The sequence below is a fragment of the Rhineura floridana genome, chromosome 11, assembly GCF_030035675.1.
Source record: "Rhineura floridana isolate rRhiFlo1 chromosome 11, rRhiFlo1.hap2, whole genome shotgun sequence".
Classification (NCBI taxonomy): Eukaryota; Metazoa; Chordata; class Lepidosauria; order Squamata; family Rhineuridae; genus Rhineura; species Rhineura floridana.
Genome location: NC_084490.1, coordinates 56,878,556 through 56,896,711, shown reverse-complemented (window position 1 = coordinate 56,896,711; position 18,156 = coordinate 56,878,556). Strand labels below are relative to the sequence as shown.

The 18,156-nt window shown below is 40.8% G+C and overlaps 2 protein-coding genes across 11 annotated transcripts in view; one reads left to right on the top strand and one right to left on the bottom strand.

The window, feature by feature from the left end:
• Window positions 1-14,127, bottom strand: part of BRCA1 (BRCA1 DNA repair associated) — a 72,342-nt gene extending 58,215 nt beyond the window's left edge. For 2 of the 6 annotated variants that reach the window (XM_061590178.1, XM_061590180.1), the window contains exons 1-7: window positions 13,895-14,126; window positions 12,542-12,635; window positions 5,515-5,568; window positions 4,568-4,645; window positions 3,303-3,391; window positions 2,064-2,209; window positions 20-119 (exon numbers count right to left, since the gene is read on the bottom strand). In XM_061590178.1, the coding sequence (XP_061446162.1) occupies window positions 20-119; window positions 2,064-2,209; window positions 3,303-3,391; window positions 4,568-4,645; window positions 5,515-5,568; window positions 12,542-12,635; window positions 13,895-14,048 (715 nt within the window). In that variant the 5' untranslated portion in view covers window positions 14,049-14,126. Of the gene's footprint in view, window positions 1-19; window positions 120-2,063; window positions 2,210-3,302; window positions 3,392-4,567; window positions 4,646-5,514; window positions 5,569-12,541; window positions 12,636-13,726; window positions 13,862-13,894 lie in introns of those variants that run through there. The other 4 variants (XM_061590179.1, XM_061590183.1, XM_061590181.1 and 1 more) reach the window with 4 other exon arrangements.
• A 498-nt stretch (window positions 14,128-14,625) lies between these two features.
• The window catches only part of NBR1 (NBR1 autophagy cargo receptor), a 30,454-nt gene continuing 26,923 nt past the window's right edge, over window positions 14,626-18,156 (top strand). Inside the window, exons 1-2 of one of the 5 annotated variants that reach the window (XM_061590184.1) lie at window positions 14,626-14,786; window positions 16,463-16,573. In XM_061590184.1, coding sequence (XP_061446168.1) covers window positions 16,472-16,573 — 102 coding nt within the window. In that variant the 5' untranslated portion in view covers window positions 14,626-14,786; window positions 16,463-16,471. Of the gene's footprint in view, window positions 14,787-14,832; window positions 15,253-16,462; window positions 16,574-18,156 lie in introns of those variants that run through there. The other 4 variants (XM_061590187.1, XM_061590186.1, XM_061590188.1 and 1 more) reach the window with 4 other exon arrangements.

The window sequence follows — 18,156 nt, the reverse complement described above, 5'->3', positions numbered from 1 at the left end:
AATTCATTGAAATACTTACCTATTTCAAAGATGACAGCTTTGCTGGAATTGCTTTTCTTTCTCAGGGAGTGCCTTGTGACAGTTCTGCTAACTAATGGCAAGTCGGAGGTCTCACCCTGCTAAGGGAAGCACAGATGATGTGATTTATTTATTATTTCTACCCGCCTTTCTCTTCATGATAGAAACCCAAGGCGGCTTACATATGGATCCCAGGCAGTCTCCCATCCAGGCACTGACCAGACCTGACCCTGCTTAGCTTCAGCAGGGTGCTGGCCTCATGTGCCTTCAGACCATGGGGGCCTACAGATGTTAGCATGCAATTGTGAAGCAGTCCTCCCTTTAGGACCCTGTAGTAACAAAGCTCTTCCTTTAGCCAAGGAGCTCATGATCTTTGATTATGCAGAAACTCTAGCCCTCTTCAGGCATTCACTGCTCTATATCCAAAGTGGCTAGGGACATTCCCGTGTTGGAAATCCTTCACGCAATGAAAGAGGTCCCCTTTAGACTGAGCTAATCATGCACTGACTCAGGAGCACTGCCAGCACACGGGGCATCACCGAGGGGCAGAGTCAGCTCCACATCTACCCACACACCCCTTTTCATGTTTGATAATGAACACCTAAAGAGGGTTTCTCTCTTGCATACAATCTATACCTGACACAAGATCAACAGGTAGATCTTGCCTGAGAGATTTTCATTTGGAACATCAATGTTGGTGTCCTTGGGGTTGGGAGAAAGTTCTTCACTTATCAAAAAGAAAAAAAGGAAAAACATTCCAAACCATACTAAGGCCATTAACTACATGTGAATTACCAAACCCGATTGGATGAGACCTCTGGAATAGTGCTTGCCTAGGGGATTCCAGCTAGCAAATCAAATACAATGTTGGTCTAAGGCTGGGGATGGCAAGGCAAGGCAGTTGTAGGAATCCAAAGAGGCATTTTAGTCTATATCGAAGGTACCTTAGCATGGGAAACAGTCTAACCTGAATAATGTGGGTGGGAGAATATCTGAGTATAGCAGATTGTGCTAAATTTCTTTCCTTCCTATCAAATGTTGCTGGCCCACAAAGGGCCAAAACAGAATTAGTACTAAGCCAACCTTTACTAGCAAAGCTGGAAAGTGGAAGAACCCACCACACCCTTCACAACTCCTCTTTTCATTCCTCAGCAGCCCTCCAAAGTTCACATACAAGCTTCCACTGGATATTCACATGGTGACCAGCTGCTCACCTAAGGGCTCTTCCTTTGATCTGCCAGACTTTGCTTCCCTTACTGTCAACATCAGTGGTCCTTTGCCCTGTGTTATGGACTATTCAGCCTATTCCATCATTGCTATTTTCTTCTCTCTCGGAAGTCAGCTGCCTCTGACCATGCTGATTCAGTTCTCCCCCTTTAACATACATGCCTAGCCTTGAAGCAATGGCAGACAAGTGGCCCATGATTATCCACCAGCAAGATCTACCATTTCACAGAAAAAGTCTTGCAAGTCAGGAGCCAGAGGAAGGCAGAGGGGAAAAACAGAAAGGAAAATGTAACTGTGTGACCAGAGAATTTTTATTTCCCAGTTTCTTGAAGGTTACTGCAGTGCCAAAGCCATTCGGTTTTAACAGACCAGTGCTTTATCCTGCAGTGTCCCTTTTTAACAGTTACTCACTGAAGCTTCGTGGCTACACATTACTAGGGGAAAATATCCCTCACAGCAGTAATTTCAATGACAATTAAAATGCATTATAGCTTCAATACTCCAAACCAATAAAAACAGCTTTCATTCAGATGCTTTTAAAAAATAAATAATTACTCTAAGGGGAATAATTATGAACTAGTGCTTTTCCACAGCCTAGGGGTCCAACTCAAGTGCTGTTTATAAAATTATAATCCAGTGAATCTATTTGAAGCCATCTTGCTTCAGCTAAGCAAGTCTGGATCTGATCAATGTCTACATGCTGGAGGGGGCACCTCTCTCACCAAATCTTCTTCAACACAATGGTTTTGGGGTGTGTGTGGGGATTTCTCTGTAAATATACTTAGGATAGGAAACAAAAGGGTAGAAAATGCTGTTACCAAGTTAGTATTTCTATTTTTTGCTTCTTTCACTCTTCTCAGTCTGTCTCTATAGCCTTTACAATCAATGACTTCCTTTTCTTTCCATGGAACTGACGCACAAGCAGCTTCTATAGCTTTCTTAGGGAAGCACTGATCATCTGAAACTGAGAAAAAAAATATAAGCAAACCTTCATCTCATTCAGGACATATGTAAAAAAATCTGGGGCATGAAGTTTACCTTAAAGTAAGAGGTGAGCTTTCCAGCACAAAGCAAACTAAGCTGCACATGAGAAAACCTTGGGGTGGTTGGTTGCCTTTGGACTTAGATGTGGGGAAGGGGGGCACTTCCATTGGCAGCAAGCAATATGTACAAACATTTGCAGAATTTATCATAATTTTATATGGACTCTTATTTCTAAAATACTGCAAAACCAAAATGCTAACTCATTCCTAGTTATCAACCTCTTGTCCAAATAGGAGGGTCTTACATTGTCTCTGGAATGTACCCTGGTTTGGGCTTTGTTAACATGAGCAAGATCAATATGCTATCAATAGCTAACAATAGCAAAGGCTTTCAAGCAAGAGTTATTATTATTATTATCCTCTTTATTTTTACCCCGCCCTTTTTCCAAAGCTGGAACTCAGGGCAGCTTACAAATAAAAACGAATACATATAATAAAAACATACAAAAACCTGCATTTAAAATTGAGTTAAACTATATACGACATTAAAACATTTAAATATACACTTAAAATGGTTTAAAAAACAGTTTAAAAATAGTGCAATTAAGGCAGTAAAACAATGCCGCACACCTCTTAAATGCTATCCTTAAACATCTTCTATTCCAAAAGCCTGTCGGAATAAAAAGAGTTCTAGGGTTGTAGAGTAGTATCCATCTTTGAACCCAACATATGCATTTCAAAAGGCACTGTTGGACATCTTAAAGCATGGAGTGGCCCTCCATATATTGCTAGGACTACAACTTCCATTAACTCTGACTATCTCCCACCTGGAGCTGATGGGAATTCAGGTTTTCCCCTCCCTGTCTTACAGGCTGAGATAGGATGCAGGATATAGCAGAATGGTATAGACCAAGTTATCTAGAACTTTATAAGACAAAAGCATCATCCTGGAATCAAGTTTAGAAGGTATCACAAGAAGAGGACCAGAAACGAAATTCTAACTCATCCAGCTTTCAAATCATCTACACAAACAAGTCTTGGTGAAAGAAGTTCATGGAGGAACATAATACCTACACTTGAACCCTGTATCACATTCAAAAGCATGGATGGTTTCCAGCACAACTTTGATTACTTCCTTAAATCGAGTATCTTTCCATAGACTTCTGAAACAATCAAGGCAACAAAGATGTGTGGTCAAGAAGATGAAATGCATAATTTTCTCAACAATTCCCTGAGACACCAAGCTTAGGGGACAGACCTGGGGAAATATGGCTATGAATAAGAATGGCTTCCCAGTAGAGGCTTGAATTTCTGAGATGATGCAGTCTTCTGCTCATTAAAGAATTACTCACTTTAGAATAACCAAGAGACAGTAGATATTACTCTTGCTGTTTCATGGCCATTTACTCCAATGGTTCTTTAGTGTCAAAACCACAAGCATTAAAAGCAATGGTGCTCTGATGATAAGTTTAGCTACAAACGTGGAACTGTTTCCAGCCTTACACACTTCCTCATGGCTAACTTTCCAGGGACTGCATGTCAGTGGTGGACAGGGCCATCCTTCCATCCCCAGCTACAATCTTGAAGATCCTCCTCCTGCAGCATTTATGCTTGGAAACAGCCTTCCACTGCACTTTTTTCAAACTTAATTGCTGGGGAAGAGGGGGAAAGTTAACCTTTCCCTCACCAGCTGTGACCCCTACTGAATCCTCCCTTCCATAGTAATTAGACTTTAAAAAAGCTTTATTAAATTTACATTGGTACCAGTTAAAAGAATAACTGCTGTGCGGGAGAGCACACAGGAGGAGAGGCCATGGGCTGGGAGGGGAGGTCGTGTGGACTGCATCTGCTACCACCACCCCGCTTTATGGGATACCAGTTTCACAAAGGACCAGCACAATGGATTAGCTGATGGACATAACATTGATCTTGCCACTTCACTGCCCCCTCCCTGTTACTCTTACAGGACACTGACTGGAATATGGGGAGAAGATTCTTCATATGCCTCTTTGCTGTCTATAAGCTGCTGTAGCTCCTTCTACAACCCATTCTCTTAGGATGCCTCACTTAAGGCATTAGAGTCATTTAGCCAGAGCTTGGAAAAGTTACTTTTTTGAACTACAACTCCCATCAGCCCCAGCCAGCATGCTGGCTGGGGCTGATGGGAGTTGTAGTTCAAAAAAGTAACTTTTCCAAGCTCTGCATTTAGCATGTAAGTCCCCGTTGCAGAAGATTCTAACTTCCCATCCACCAGTGCCATTGTCATCCTGGATCTGCAGTATTGCACTGTGCAAAGCTGCATCATCCTGTTGGAATTAAATTTTGCTATAGTTATTTACCTTTTGGTGACTTTGGCTTTGCAAAGTGGACACTGTGCTACACCTTTCTTCTGTCCGAGGAGCTTAAACATGCAGAAACTAGGGAAGAAAAACAACAATTAGTTTAACTGTGAAGTACCCTGACTGGAAATACTGGTTCTTATCTGAAGAGAGTGGGGAGATACTACCAAACCCCTTATTGACTTAATATCACATATGTGCACATGAACCTCTGTTAGGCTCAAATTGCCACGTTTTGCCAAAATAAACTGCTTATTCCACAACTAGTTTCAAAGTCATGAGGCGTGTGTTCCTCCAGCCTTTGTCTCAACCGGACCTCAAGGAAGTAAAAGTATCCATACACCCCCTCCCCATTTTTACCAGTGCAGTAAAATGTTGCTTTCTCCACAGAATTTCTTACCTTTTGCTTCTTTCAAGTCCCTCCCTCAGAAAGCAGAAACAAGACTATAACCTTTTAAGTCCCTTCTTCATCCTATTTTTTAAATTATTATTCTTCAAAGTTTTTATAGTAATTACAGGCATAGCATAAACGTGACAAGAACTCAAAAAGTCACTATGGCAAATATATGGTAATGAATCAGAAATAACAGAATTTTTCCAATGCAGTATTTGAACTTCAGGCAAAATAAGCTTATGAATAAAGAAGGCTGTTCCACAATTATTTTTGGAGTGGAGGCAATACTGAAGGAGAAGAATCTCTGTTGACCTAAGAGATGGCAGTGTCCCACAGAGTAAAAGGAATCTGGCCTGACCAAACTCTTAGATAGGCATGCTTGATGAGTTAAACTTTTCTAGCAGGAAAACAAGTTGCCAGCTCTATTCGTATTAATATGGCTCTGGTGATTTCTCACCAATAGGCGATTTCCTGACACTGAGACCTTCTACATGCCAAGGGGATTCTTGATGGTCATGCATCCAATGCCACAGAAAAAGAAGAGGAGGCTTACCTGCAGAAGATGTGGGCACAATTTGTTGAGATTGGATTTTTCATCACCTCCAGGCTAGGAAAAAATATATAAAGCATCAAAGCTGGAAAATAAATGTACAAAAACAAAGGGCTAATAGGCAAATTTGATGGAATAGCAGCAGGTTTGGAATATAAACCTGGGGCATTTATAAGGAAACGAAGAAGGGATATAGGCCAAGATCTAGATATAAGTGAATGGTGATTGCTATGGACTAAAATTCCATCTAAACTAATATTAGCAGTACCAAAATAAAACATTTTTAAGATCCAATATCAATGGTACCCAAAATGATTTCTGAAGATGCATAACCTCAAAAGCAAATTTAATACATATGTTTTGGGAATGTCCAAAATATGTTCATTCTTAAATATAATCTGCGACACAATGAATAAAATTACTAATTATCCTTAGACCCCAAAACTCTGCTTTTATAGGGCCAAGAAATAGCACTGAATTTGTTGACAGCTACTAGAATTTGCGTAGCAAAAAAATGGAAGAAAAGCAATCTGGTCAACTATAATTATGATTAAAATGAAACATTTTAAACGAGCTTGTAATCAACAGCCAAACAAGGTTTTTGGTCATTATATATAATGTTTTGGAATGATAAGCATAAAGATAATATACAAACCGTATAATACTATTTCTTTATTGTAATTGTATTATTTTGCATAAGACAAATGTAAAATTACCATATTCATATTTTAATAAAAAATAAAGTAAAACTCTATTTTTAATTTGCATTTGATTAGCTTAACACAAGTTGTGAAGCACAGTAAAAAAATAAAGCATCAAAGCTATTAATTCCAAATATGGCATCCTCAATATAATGCCTGTGCAGGAGCTGATTCCAGAGATGTAGCCATTTTATTAGGTAACAGCTAACACAAAAGAAGAATCTTGCGCACGTTCAAGTCTGACAAGTTTCATCGTGGCATAAATCTTCATGGACTGAAGTGCACTTCATTGGATGCATGAATTGTATCCTTAGTTGGCATAACATACCTAAATTGGTCGCATTCATTAACTTCAATGGTTCTACTCTAAGTAGGATTAGCACTGGCTACAACCCCAAGATTAGTACCTGCTACAAATCTAGATGCCAACTCTGTCCCCATACCAACTCAAGCAACAGACATACCAACATAAGGAACTCATAAATTCTATAAACAAATAACACTGTACAAATAAACTCAACACATGCCATTGCCTGCCAACAATACTTTTCTGCTGTCTGCATAGGACAGTCTCCATACCATAAAATAAATAGATACAAATCGAAAATGGCAACATTCAGAAACCAGTGGGAGAACATTTTGATCTCGCAGGACAATTTGCTATTGTCTTGAAAGCCACAATTCTTACACAAAAACCAGCATGAAACTAGGATTTATCAGCAAGTTTGATTCTATTCATTTATAACTCAACTGAGGCTAAGGTTCTCTCTCTCATTATATGTGGAAATGATGATAGCAATCTATGTATGCGAAATATTGCTGTTGCAGTCATTGTGCTTATCTTGTATACGTTTGAGCTTGACATAGAAATGTTACAGACTATACCTTTTGCATTTTATGGGCTTTTAGGCCCACTGTTTCCCTTCCCCCACCATGTAGGCATATATTTCTGCTACCCAAGCACTGGATGAAATAGACTAAAGTCCAAAAAAGTTTAAATCTGTTAGTATCTAAAGTGCCACAAGATTATTATTTTTAAGGGAGCTGATAACTGTAATGCATTTGGGGGCAAGAACCACCATCACCTACCCACCCCAGTTGGTTCTGAATTAACTACTGCCTCTGCTCTTATGCAAAATATTGGAAACGCTGCCCATGATGAATTTTTCTTCCCAAAACAATCTCGCTTTGAGAGTAAATATCCACTTCAGGAGCCATCTGCTCCTTTCACAATATGCTTATGACACACATCCCACACACTTCCAGGTCATACTTGCAAATTTCCAATCTGGTACCACTACTGTATTTTAAATGTTTGGATTGAAATATCTCGTTTAGTTGTCTGATAAATGATAATGGGATGTCTTCATAGTCTGACATAAAAATCAAGGGCACAGAATGGCTCAATTCTAACATATATAGGATCCTTCCAACTCTACTGTTCTAAGATTCTCTAACAGCCAAATCATAGTTTGGCCATTAAGAATGTGCTATTATGTGCTTTCTCCTCCCCTTGCACATACCAATTTCCTCTTCCATTTCATGGTTTGTGGTAACCGTCATTTGCTATGATATAACTGCAGTAAGCAGAGTTTGACATATTCACTTCAAGCCAGTTTTTTATTCTGATTTGGAGTCAACTATGGCTATCAATAACCAGTTTGCCTGATTTGAACATCATGGCAAAATATGGTTATTGTAAGCAAGGAAGTGGAGGACATTTTTTGCACATCAGAGGAAAAAGGGATGTACCAGCGCATTTCCTGATGATCAGTCTATGGTATGTCCACAACATCTGAATTGAACATCTTTGGCAAGATGCAGCAAGTTCCAAAATCAGTTGACACAGTATTTGTTTGGCGCTATAAAACATTCTGGACCAAAATGACAGAGGAGGCTGTCTGTTACAGTTTAAAGATTCATTCAGTTGAATACAATTAGACATAAGTAAGACCACCTCACCTGGAATAGACTTGACTGATCTTTAAGGTCTCTAAGGAGATCCTGCTGTTCATTCCACAACAAACTGATTGCCACTTGGCAACAATGTGAAAGTGAACTTCTTAGTGATAGCACCCACACTTTGGAATGCCCTCCTTTAGGTAATCAAGCAGATGGGGCCAATGATGACCTTTAACTCCTTATGTTTACCCAACCTTTGCTGAGCTGACTCTTAATTTTTATTTTGTGCACAGCTGTTTTATTTGTGAGAGTCAGTTGTGTTTTGTTTTTGTCTTGTTTTTAAGATGTTTTAAAAATATTGCTGGATTTTTAGTTTTTATGTAAACTACTTTGATTTTTATTATATTAAGTAGTATAATTTTATTATAAACATTTACATTGTTTAAAAAGGCTAAGAAGTGGCTAGTGGCTGTTGACTATTCTCTTAGACACACACCATGCATCCTGCCCCTCTACTGCCTGAACTCCTGTGCAGTCACAGATTTTCCACTATTATTTTAACTGCTCATGAGTAAAGATGGCTTCAGCAGCATGCTGACAATCTACTGCTTTTGTGAGAAAGTGGCTACAGGAAGGGGAAGTAGATGATAGATTGAAAAGCTGCAATTTGAAGGAAGATGAATTTATGAGGCAGACCTCATGAATTTAAATTGTTGTGGAATGAACAGCAGGATCTCCTTAGAGACCTCAGAAAGAGACGGAGCACCAAGTAAACAAGAGGCCAAAATAAAGGGGCTGGGAAAAACCTCATATGGGGCCTAAGGGTGTGTATTTGTGGAAATAGGGTGATGCAGTTCAGACTGGTAAGGAAACATTGAAGCTTGCTGCACTTTTAGACTACAGAGCCAAGGGAGGAACAAATCAGAGTTAATGTATGTGTTCTGGGGTTGGAAGAAACCTAACATACTGATCTGAATACACCAACCATCGACCATATATACAAGATGTTCACGGCATCACCGTGAAATCACAGCTGATCTAATTGAACCAGAATATTTCATTTGGAACATGCTGCCTGTAATGTACAGTAGAAAAAGGAGTAAATTTTAGTGACAGTTACCTTCCAATCCATGTTCAGTCAAAAGGACAAAGGTTGGCCTTGAATCAATCATGTTCTAGTATTGTTGGAAGGATAGAAGATACAACTTGTAGGGCATTTTCTGCACTGAAATTTGCTCAAGTTAAGAGTCCAACCTCCTAGCAAATTGGCTCTTGCTATTACAATAGTTCTAGTTCAAAATCAGCTGGACCTGATTAAAAAAACATTTCTGCAGCAGAAACTATTTTGAGTATAGTTGCTTGAATCATTTTCTGTAGACCGTTTTTCTTCTTTGTTTCAGTAAGAATCTAGCTTTCCCACCTCTTCAATCATTCTTTTCTCCTGCTTTTAACTAGCTTCTCTGCTTGGCTAACTTAATAGGAATAGAAAAGGAGAATTAATGTTCCATAGTTTTGCTTTGGGAGAAGATATAAACTTAGTGGAACCCAAATGTCACCCTGGGGTTGATCTGTGATACCACTCCCACTATGATCATTCAAAACCAAAAAAATTTTTAAGATTAAAAAAGTTACCACCGACTGATTCTCTGCCTTGACAAAGTTTTGATTGCAGCTTCATCACATGATTAGGGAGCTTTAAAAGTTGCTTTAGAGAGGTAGGCTGTCCTCGGAGACTGGCCTTCCCTTCTGGGAGGTCTTTGCACATGAAGGAAACAAGGTTGCAGCTTTAAGCACCATAGTAGTGGTCTGATGCTGGGACTGCATTTTCTATCTAGTCTGAACCCTGACATATGTTCTGGATTTTGGTGCCACCAAGTGTTTGCTGCCATGACAACACATATTTAGCAGCAGCATCAGAATGGGGAGAAGGGGGCAGCACCCAGGGAGTATTCCACAATCCAAACACGGTAAACCCAAGACTCTCAGCCACAAACATCACCAAGAAGCTATATAATTTTTATTACGTTTTACCATGGTTTTATATTCTACCAGCCCTAAGGTAGGGCACACCTATACTAGAACTTTAAATAATTTTCACGTCTATTTAACTGCTGCAGTTCTCCAGCAAGGAATCCTAGTAATTCTTTGAAGGAGCTAAAGATCTCTAATAAAGAATTCCTAGCATCTTCATTTATATTCACAGCAATCTTTAGAGGAATTCAACTGGTTCAAAGCACAGATGTGCCATAAGGAGACACAGTAGGTCAGAGACTGAAATAAACCAAGGGAGGGAAGACATTGTGTATTAATATAGGGGCAATTTTGAACAATATAGCAGAAATAGAGCACAATGGCAGGAATATTATGTGAAAATGCATTTCACACATATTATAAACATTCAGATCAAGAGCTAGATTGGGCACTGGTGAAGTTCCTTCCCTGCTTCTTACTCAAGTGCGACTAGCAGCAGGCTTACAATTGGCTGAAGCTGAAAGACAAAGGCTCAGTTCAGACATAACAGAAAATCATGGTCACCCACAGAAAATCCCTGTTCTCTTTCACATCAAAAGCTTATGCTTTTCCTGTGACATCCACACTCAGGGAACTGTAGCTTGTTTAAACTATGGTTAGCGAAAAGTCTACATCAAATTGTGGTTTCAGATCCATAGTTCTAACAAACCACAATTCCTCAAGTCTGGATGTCACAGAGCACTGTAGCAAGTTTAAAACAAGAAAGCTTCTCCTCCTCATGGATAAGATAATGATTTTCCATTATGTTTGAACAGAACCCCAAATTTACGTATTACCTTTCTTTGGCAGAACAGGAAAGTGGCAAGAAATGTGGGTAAGAAACAGCCTGTGATATTATTAAAATTTCCTTGCCATTCCAATATGAATTATAGGGAGGACGACTGGCTTCTACCTGCCACTCATCACTTAAGAGATGAGTAACAAGACCAGGTCCAGTCCTAGACAAAATGATGCCTAAAACAGGGAGTGTTCCTTGGAAATCCCCTCCAACTTTGGAATAACTTGCATTTTTATTGCATTTACAGCCCATTTCACGACTCTGCACAATTTGCATGCATGGTTGATGCCATCATGTAAAAGAAATTTGCACATGTGAATCCATAAATTTGTTTTTATTCAAGTTTTATGGACTGTTTGTAGTATTTTGTAGTTTTAGCTATTGAGTAGTTGACAGACACACCCTGAATTCAGCAGTGCACTCTGACCCATCACTTGCCCCTAACACCAGCTCTGAGGCAAACACTGTAGGTGCCATGGCCATTGTCAGGCCATATTTGGATCTCAGGCCTCAAATGAACCATCACTATTGTGAGGTTGCCTATAATTCAGAGGAAAGATTCTGGTTCTTGAAAGTTGCTGTGATGAGTTAATAATTTCATTGGAAAAAAGCAATAAAACCTCCCAAAAAGTAATGGGAAACAACAGGAGCCAATAGAACAAGTTAGATCCTCAGCATTGCGGATTTAGTAGGTTCTTTGTAAGTTCTTCAGTAGTCAGGACCTGTTGGAGGTGGTAGAAATGTATCTGCAAGTCTCTCTCCTTCAGGAAAACTCTGGGCATTACCAGGAACCTCCTGAAGAAAATGCTTAACTAATTTGTACGTATTAGGGAGGGCTGTAGCTCAGCGGTAGAGCATATGCTTTGCATGCAAAAAGTCCCACATTCAATCCCCAGCATTTCCAAGTAGGGCTGGGAAAGACTCCTATCTAAAATTCCACAGAACCACTGCTAGGCAGTGTTGACGATACTGAGCTAGATAATAGCAATAGTCTGAACAATATAAGGCAGCTTCTAATGTTTCTTTCTTTTCACACTTCTAGTGTAATATATGAAGTCAATAGCAAGTGGCTTTGACTGACTAGGAAAGGGATCGGGAACCTTTTTAGACTTGGAGTGCCACATTTAACCCACCCACCAAGGCTTGAGGTTCCTCATCCCTGTAGTAGGCATCTCAGATGCCATCTAGCTTGTGCATCTTTCCATAAGAGAGATGCACAAGTTGCTGCTTTGGGCATTATAAAAAGAAGCATGATGAGAAGATGTTAAGGATTACTTTTGAGGAACTGCCTTGCCACATCCAATACTGCACGGATTAAACTAACCTGGCAAGGAGAAAGGAAAGAAAGCTCTGGGATCTGTAAGTAAGGCTGGAAAGACCACAGCAATATGAATGTAAAATTATATAAAGTAAGTTGCCCAATCAAGGGGTTTTTTGGGGGGAGAGGGGATCCCATACTCATACCACAAAGAATTCTACCTTGCAAATAATGCAGAAAGTGCCTGTATTTAGATTTTCATGTGCACACCCAATTTTAGAGTCAAATTCTTTTCAAAGGGGGATTGGCACTGTAGGTCATAGTGTGGCACTTTAACCACTACACCCCACTTTTCCATACCATATTGGGCATTCTAAATTCTTCTGCATAGCCAGCAGCGTGCCATGAACCTCAGCAATGCTTGGAATGGAGGAATCCATAGTGTCTTCTACACCTTCAAAAATAAAAAGGCTTCATGTCAGACTAGTCTAACACTCTGAACGTAAACCACACTCAAAAACACAGGATTCTACTAAATGTGTAGCCCAGGCTGACTTGGATATAAGCCCCATTCCGTTCACTGAAATTTTACACCCAAGTAAACATGCACACAGATCAGCTGAACTTCAGAAAACTTATTTGTGACGCAGTAAAATGACATTTACTTAAAAATCAGCAAACTCATAGAAACATTACAAAATAAAGCAACAACAAACAACAAAATATGAAATGAACAAAAGTAATAATAGGTAATTAAGTTTAACTTCTTACCCCTTCATATTTAAGTGTAATAATATAATACAACAGTATACAATTGCAGCCATACATCCCAATCATATGCACGTTTACCCACAGCATAATTATTTGCTATGAAAATACAGAATGGGCTAACAAGGAACAGCAGCATCAGCCAATTTTTTCCTTATGAAAACATGTACTGATGCATACCAAGAAACCCTGAATATTTCCAATAAAGTTGAACATCATTTTAAAATGTATCCTTATATCAGAAATCATGTACTAGCAATACATTCCTCTTCTATAAGAATTCGTCAGACCACACTTTCTTTTGAATCCCTCTTCTCTCCTATAAACAGGCAAAGGGGAGGGGCAATGACATCTTCAGGGAGGGACCAAAGGAGGGACCAGGAAAGCCTGGCGCAGCCCACAGCATCGCTGAAGGTCACAGCCTGGGTGACCGCCGAGGCACGAAAGCTACCCAGAAACTTAAGGGCACATTTCACCTACTGGGCAAAGAAGAGAATCGAAACTAGGATACCCCACAAATACAAATAAAACAAATGCCCATTGTTTCGGCAATATAATTTTGTTACCGATTGATTGATATTGCCGGATGATGGTCCCCAGTTTTACTGTTTGGAAACAACAATATGCCTAAAGTTTTTTTTAAAAACCAGATGAAAAACTAAGCTGTAAACCGCCAACTCCCCACCAGCACCTCAGGCTTTCCCTCTCCTTTTTTATCAAGCCCGGCTCACTATGCCCTTTATGTAATTTCCTCGCCAGCACCCAGACATCGCTTACCCTTCACTCCGGTCCAAGCCCTTTCCAATATCTCACTACTTTTACTCTCTTTCCTCAAGCTTATATCGCGCCCTCTACATCAACCCACCCATAACCGTTTCTCGCAGCTGTTTCGCGCCCTCTTCAGAACCGTCCCCAGGGTAACCGTTTGCCAACCAATCATCTCACCGCTTTCGCATCTATCATGATCACGTGACCGAAAACGAGGGTTTCCAACTGGCAAGAGGAATGACGTTAGAGTGGGAGGGGAAATTATACCGTGCTCTGCAATTAGCCCGCACGTGACCCTTGAGAAGTTTTTGGGGGGGATTATTTTTTTCATAGTCCACCTAAGACTACAGCCTACTGGCTCTGCACACAAAACAATAAAAGGGCCGAGCGGGCAAAGAATAACAAGAAGTGATGGTGTAGGAAGCAACCAGATCCCTTCAATAGTAAAAGAAATGCATCCTGGGAGTTGTGGTCTCGCCCATGAAACCGGAAGTGTCTCCCCGAGCTGCGTATGGATAGTTGTTTCTCTGAAAGTTTGGAAAACAACCTACAGAGACAAAGAATTTCGCAAAAAACAACAAACACTCCACTCCATTTACGCTCGAAATAAGACCAGAGTAAGAAATAGCAAGAATTCCTGTCTCTCCTGCTAGCTTTTTTTGGGGGGGAGGGGGAAGGAGTTTACATTAACATCATAGATTTATTTGGGCCACTCCCGGGAAAACACTTCAAAATGGCTTCTCTTATAAGAACCCGGAAATTCCTTCCAGGACAATGAGTTGAATCCTTCCCACTTTTATTACTGTTGTGGTTCCTAGGACCTTCCCTTTATAATCCGCCCCGTGGCGCTTAGTGTCCAATGGAATGAAACAGTGTCTTGAATGGCACTCGGAAAGGTCCAATCATCTTTCAGCAGCCGCTGTTGCCAGAATAGTCCGGGTGGACTCGCCATGTTTACACGTCACAGCGCAGGGGGAGACGGACGGAACCTTCTTTCCCGAGACACCTGCGGCGGCGACGGCGGCGGGCGCAATCCGCCCTCCTCAGGTCCAGGATCGACTGCGTGACGGTAAGCACCGCCCCGTTTATCCGCTGTCGTTACACTGTATTATTCAAAGCAGCTCCTCTTGAACGGGCTCGACACCCAGGGAGGAGGGGGGGTGAATTTCTCTCCCTACCGCCACCCCTGACCCGTCCGTGTCTGTTTCGCTCCGGCATATTGTTCAATATTGTTGTTGTTGTTATTGTTATTGAATTGGTTTCTCTCCCATACCGTGACGAGTGGAATTATCCCTTTCGAGGAAAAGCAAATTGTTTCCTTGGCTTTATTTTGCAGTTGGGCAAAAGTTCCTGATATTTCACTGCCTACTTTTTGCCAGGTTCTTTCAAATGCAGCGATTCAGCTCGAACACACAGAAATTAAAGGGATTGTAGAAGCAGAAAATATTTGGTTGTATGCGTCATACTGCCCGATCCTATGCAGGTTTACTCCCAAGTAGTCTAGAGTGTTTTCGAGGAGACTTGCTCCCTTACAAGTATGTATCTTATTACAGCCTCGGAATGACCTGGGAGTCCCTGTAGATGTTTTAATATTGTTTTTGGCCTTGAGGGCCAGTTAATATTGTAAGTTTTTGCTCCCACAGCAGATAGGTCAGATGCGTGATGAGTGTTTGGTATGCATCCTGTAAAATTTCCTGTGCTCAGGGATTTGCAATATGGTGTTTCTCTGAAATGTTTGTAGGGTTCTACTCAAAATATAGTTGTATCTAGATACTATCAATATTATTGTACCAATATGCAAGGTTACACATGTTATAGAATCCTCCCCCCAGTCGCTTTGTTGCTTAACATGTTTGGCTTAAGTCCATGGGTCATGACCTACAATTGGCCTGCATGTGACTAAATGACACAATTGGTACACAGTGGTGTGGAGAACAAGAGTTCCAGACAGATACCAAGCAACAAAATTAGTAGAGTGGAGAGAAAAATAACAGCAAGCATCTTAACATAGGTAGATGTGCTTAAAACCTGTTAAAATCAGATGCTAGAAAAAGTTTAAGTGGCTTGTAGAGTAAAACATGATTCTGGTCTTGGAAACAAGACTGGATGAGCAAGATTACAGGCATAAGAAATGTTAGTGAGTGGGGTTTGGGTAAATATAAGTCCTAGTTTATAAAGTTAGGAAAATTAGAGTCAGGTGACTTGAAGCACTAAATCTCCATGCAAACAGCTGTCCAAGTAGAGATTATCCAAAATAAATCTGGAAACAGTCTGTTTAAAAAAAAGTGTGGCAGTTGCTAAATCCTGGGCTGTTTAAAAAAAAAGCTAGGTGTTAAAGTAGCTTTTTTTCTTGATATCTGTGCTTGCGACACAACGTGTGTTCCTTTATTATTTACGCTATTTATATACAGGTTTTCAAGGTTTATTTACAAGTAAACTGGCCATAGAACAGTCAAAGTTCACTGATGTAATATTAGAAGAGAACATGTGAGCAGGTAACAGGTTTTACTTCCTAAGTACCAGGGAATTGCAGTTCTCGGCTTGGAGGGAAAGGGACTTTTGGAGCAGCAAGGAAAATACTTAGGTAGTCCTGAGCCCCAGCACCCTTTTTTTTTCTAGAGGTGGTTCCAAAATACTGCCAGCGTTCAATCTCCAGCTGCAGTTCTGTGCTGTCAAATGAGAATTCACTTGAAAGTATCCAAACAGTTTAGTTTTTAATCCAGCACTTTCATTTTCTTTCCATAGTCTGGCAGCATGGATCCACAGGTAAATCTCAGTGTGACCTTCCAAGGTGACACACAGAGCTTCCTTGTGTCAGATTCATCTAATACCACTTGGGCTGATGTGGAAGCTATGGTGAGTTGGATCTTTGATCGTTGAGATTCTCTAGGCAACACAGAGAAAAGTAGATGAAGAAGAATTTTCAAAATTGGTATGTGGTACAAAAGTTAACTATGATGATCAGGCTTCCACATTTTTGTTCGCCATGGTAAGTGCATCACTGCCTTCTGGCAAGAGTGATGAGCTCCAGCCTTCCTCCTAATCTTGAATCTGTGGAGGTAGTTTATTTATTTATTTATTATTTGATTTCTGTCCTGTCCTTTCTCCAAGCAGGAGCCCAGGGCAGCAAGCAAAAGCACTAAAAACACTTTAAAACAGCATAAAATACATTAAAACAAAACAGCTTTTTAAAAAAAAATTTTTTTAAAGCTTTGAAGACTTTTTCCTTTAAAAAAGTTTAAAAACATACTGTTTAAAAAAAAGGTTTAACAGCATATTAAAAACCAGTTCCAACACAGAAGCAGACTTGGATAAGATCTCAACTTAAAAGACTTGTTGAAAGAGGAAGGTCTTCAATAAGTGCTGAAAAGATAACACATGGCGCCTGTCTAATATTGAAGGGTAGGGAGTTCCACAGGGTTGGTGCCGCCACACTAAAGGTCCGTTTCCTATGTTGTGCAGAACGGACCTCCTGATAAGATGGTATCTGCAGGAGCCCCTCACCTGTAGACCACAGTGATCAGCTGGGTATATAAGGGATAAGATGGTCTTTCAGGTGTCCTGGTCCCAAGCTGTATAGGGCTTTGTACACCAAAACTAGAACCTTGAACTTGGCCCAGTAGCAAATGGGCAGCCAATGCAGTTCTTTCAGCAGCAGGATGACATGTTGGCGATACCCTGCCCCAGTGAGCAGTCTCACCGATGCATTTTGCACCAGCTGCAGCTTCCGGACCAACCTCAAGGGCAGCCCCATATAGAGCACATTACAGTAATCCAACCTGGAGGTTATCAGTGCATGGACAACAGTGGTCAGGCCATTCTGGTCCAGAAACGGCTGAAGCTGGTAAAAGGCACTCCTAGCCACTGAGGTCTCCTGGGCCTCTAGCAACAAAGATGGATCCAGGAGCACCCCCAGACTACGGACTTGCTCTTTCAGAGGGAGTACAACCCCATCCAAAGCAGGCAACTGACCAATTATCTGAACTTGGGAACCACCAACCCACAGCGCCTCCGTCTTGCTAGGATTCAGACTCAGTTTGTTGGCCCTCATCCAGCCTACCACCGAGTCCAGGCAGCGGTCCAGGACTTGCACGGCCTCTCCCGATTCAGATGTTACAGAGAAATAGAGCTGGGTAGTTGAGGTAGGTGGTTGAGAATTGTCCTGCTATTGCAGTTATCTCCACCCCCTCACCAGCTCCAAGGTAGGGAGGAAATCTAAAGGCTGTTTAACTGCTGCATTGCCAGCATGGCTGTAGAGCCTCAGCCACACATTGGCAAAACCAGCAAACTCTCATCAAATTTTCCAGTTCCAAACCTGAAGTAGGGGATTGTCCCCAGCCTTGTGTGGAGACACTGTGCAAGCGAGGGGCAACCACCATTTTTTGGCGTGTTTACCAATGCCAGCCAAAAGCGGTGAGCCCTTGGAGATAAGCACCACA